This window comes from Nematolebias whitei, chromosome 10, assembly GCF_014905685.2.
Source record: "Nematolebias whitei isolate Nwh7 chromosome 10, NemWhi1, whole genome shotgun sequence".
In the NCBI taxonomy this organism is placed as follows: domain Eukaryota; kingdom Metazoa; phylum Chordata; class Actinopteri; order Cyprinodontiformes; family Rivulidae; genus Nematolebias; species Nematolebias whitei.
Window position 1 is genome coordinate 12,297,301 of NC_056507.1, and position 2,486 is coordinate 12,299,786.

The 2,486-nt window shown below is 55.7% G+C and overlaps 1 protein-coding gene across 1 annotated transcript; it reads right to left on the reverse strand.

Annotated features, from left to right (window-relative positions):
- Nucleotides 1-578: 578 nt before the first annotated feature.
- On the reverse strand, nt 579-2,209 carry rassf10a (Ras association domain family member 10a). Its single transcript, XM_037682641.1, has one exon. It carries the CDS (start codon nt 1,980-1,982, stop codon nt 579-581), a length of 1,404 nt encoding a protein of 467 aa, XP_037538569.1. The 5' UTR covers nt 1,983-2,209.
- Nucleotides 2,210-2,486: the final 277 nt, after the last annotated feature.

Below are 2,486 nucleotides of genomic sequence, written 5' to 3' on the forward strand. Positions count from 1 at the left end.
CACCTGATTATGAGGCTCACTGGTGATTTTTGAAAAAAAATAAAGGATTTTAAGTGCGTCATATAGTCAGAAAAATACGGTAATTTAATGATTTCTAAAAGTTTCAGTATGCATTTGTTTGTGGGAGCCTCTGTTTGGGGGTAAACCATTTGTTCAGGGATGAACAGCACACTCATTTATGTATCACTTCCTAAAACAATTCTTAATTAAATAAAGTTGCTGTTAAAAAAAAAAAAAAAAAGAAAACTGTCAGTAAACCTGTGATCAGGTTTATCCAACACCAGTTTAAGGACTACAGCTCGTAAGCAGCTTGTGTTAATACTCTTGTACTTCTACTAATAAGTGGTACTTTCTTAGCTTTCCTCATGGAGGTCAAAGGTCAGCGAAAGAGCAGCACACATGTCAAGCTTCTATCTACACATGCTGTTGTGTCTAGCTTATTGTGCAATGACTACTTAAAGAATATTGCTTTTAGAGTCGCAGTGTCTGGGGGGGGGGGGGGGGGGGGTCTGCCAACACTGATTCTCTGCCCCTGAGTTTGTGGCATTGGTTTGCATAAAGTTCCTCACAAAGCGAGTCTATACCAGTGACTCGCACACAGGCGGGTTGTCCGAGTCCTGGCTGTGCATGGAGCTCAGACCAGTGTCCGAGTCCTCGTCATTGGTACTGCAGGCCTTGGATAGACCTCGGGCCTGCTCCACCCAAACGCTGCTCCTGTCCTCTGAGCTCTGGGGGGCCTCAGCACCACCTGCAGCCAGCTCCTCCTGTGCACCATCAGTTCTGTTTGCTTGCTCGATCTCCATGCCTTCTACCTTGCCGAGCAGGTCCAGCAGCTCGCTCTCTTTGGTCTCCCAGAGTGCCAGACTCAGGTCCAAGTCCCCTCTGATGGCGTCCAGGTCCGTCTTCAACCTCAAGCCAATGTACAGGCTGGTGTCCAGCTGGGTTTTGACCCTCTCCTCCTCCAGCAGGAGCTCGTTCTCGGACAGACTCTGGACATCTGGCTCCGCAGCTGGAACAGCAGGAGGAGCCGTCTCCTCCGCGGAGCTCTCTGCGTCCTGCGCCTCCGCTCCGCTCTCCTCCCGCCGCCTCCTCATCCACCTCCGGTTCAGTTCCTCCTGGATCTCCCCGGCGATGCTCTCCAAGAGCCCCTCGCGCTCCGTCAGCTCCTCCTGCAGCCTGACCACCTCCTCGCAGCGGCGCGCGTACTCCTCGAACTGCGCGATGGCCTCCTCGGCGCAGCGCGCGTCCTGCCGCTCCGCGTTGAGCTTCGGGTCGGGAGCAGAGGAGTCCACCATGTATGTGTCCTGCACGTAGTTCACCCCGTGCCTCTGGATCCGGTCCAAGTGTACCTTGGCCTCGTAGCGCTCGATCTCCCGGTCCAGCTCCTTGATCCTCTGGACCTGCTGCCGGATCGTGTGGTCCTGGGAGATCACCAGATGGACCAGCGTCTCCATCTTCTCCACGGAGCCCGTATCCTTGGGGACCACCTGCTCCTTCTTCCTGTTTATTTTGTCCAGCTTCCTGAACGCCTTCCTCACGATGCGCCTCTGTTTGTCCTGGGACAGGGGGGGCGCGGGGGTCCAGCAGCTCCTCGCGGTGCCCTGGAGCAGCCCGGCAGGACCGCCGCTCTCCCGGCTCTGGACCACGCGCGCCTCGGCGCTGCGGGGTCCGTTGTTGGGCAGCGACGCCTCGTTCTTCACTAGGACGAAGCGCACGTTGCGCTGCTCGTCCCCCCAGGCCCCCCACAGCCGCAGGATCTTGGTCTTGTTGGGTAAAATCCTCTCGAAGCCGCGCCACTTCTCCACCACGCAGTAGGACTGCGGGGATCCGGACAGCATCGCTGCCGAGTCGCCCTGCTGCAGGTTCTGGTCCTCCAGCAGGACCTGCACCACATCAGCGCAGGTGGTTCGTCTCGTCAGCCCGGAGACCAGCTTCTCCTCCCGGCAGACCCACACCGAGACCTTCCCCTCCTCCGGCTCCATCTCTGGATCAACTTCAGGAAGAAACTTTTCAATAAATCCTCCGAGTTCAGCAAATACAAGCTGCTGGTTTTAGTTTGAAGTTCTGGATCGACATGGAGCCAAAAGACCGAACTGAAGTCCTGTCGGTGCCGAACAGGTTCTTGAGACTGGACCTGCTGCGGTCTGATCCTGAACAACGTCCCTCAGAGATCCGGACTGCCTGCCGGGTCCTCGGTCCTCCCCGGCGGGTCTCCAAGCCCTGCGCGCGAGTCCTGTCTCCAGGACAGCCTGCTCTGCTGTGGGACAGAGACAGGAGGCTGCTGGGACCGCCTCCCCCCTCCCGTCTCAAACACTCCCCCTGCTGCTGTTTGTCTGAACAAAGTTCCACAAGTGATTTTATTCTGATTCTTCTTGGGGAACCGATTCTTTAATATTTCAGTTTCATTCATCATTCAGTGAAATCATCTTTTCCCTCCTCAGAAAAAAAGACACGAGGAGCTGCAGGATGAACTAATGTGCTCTTTG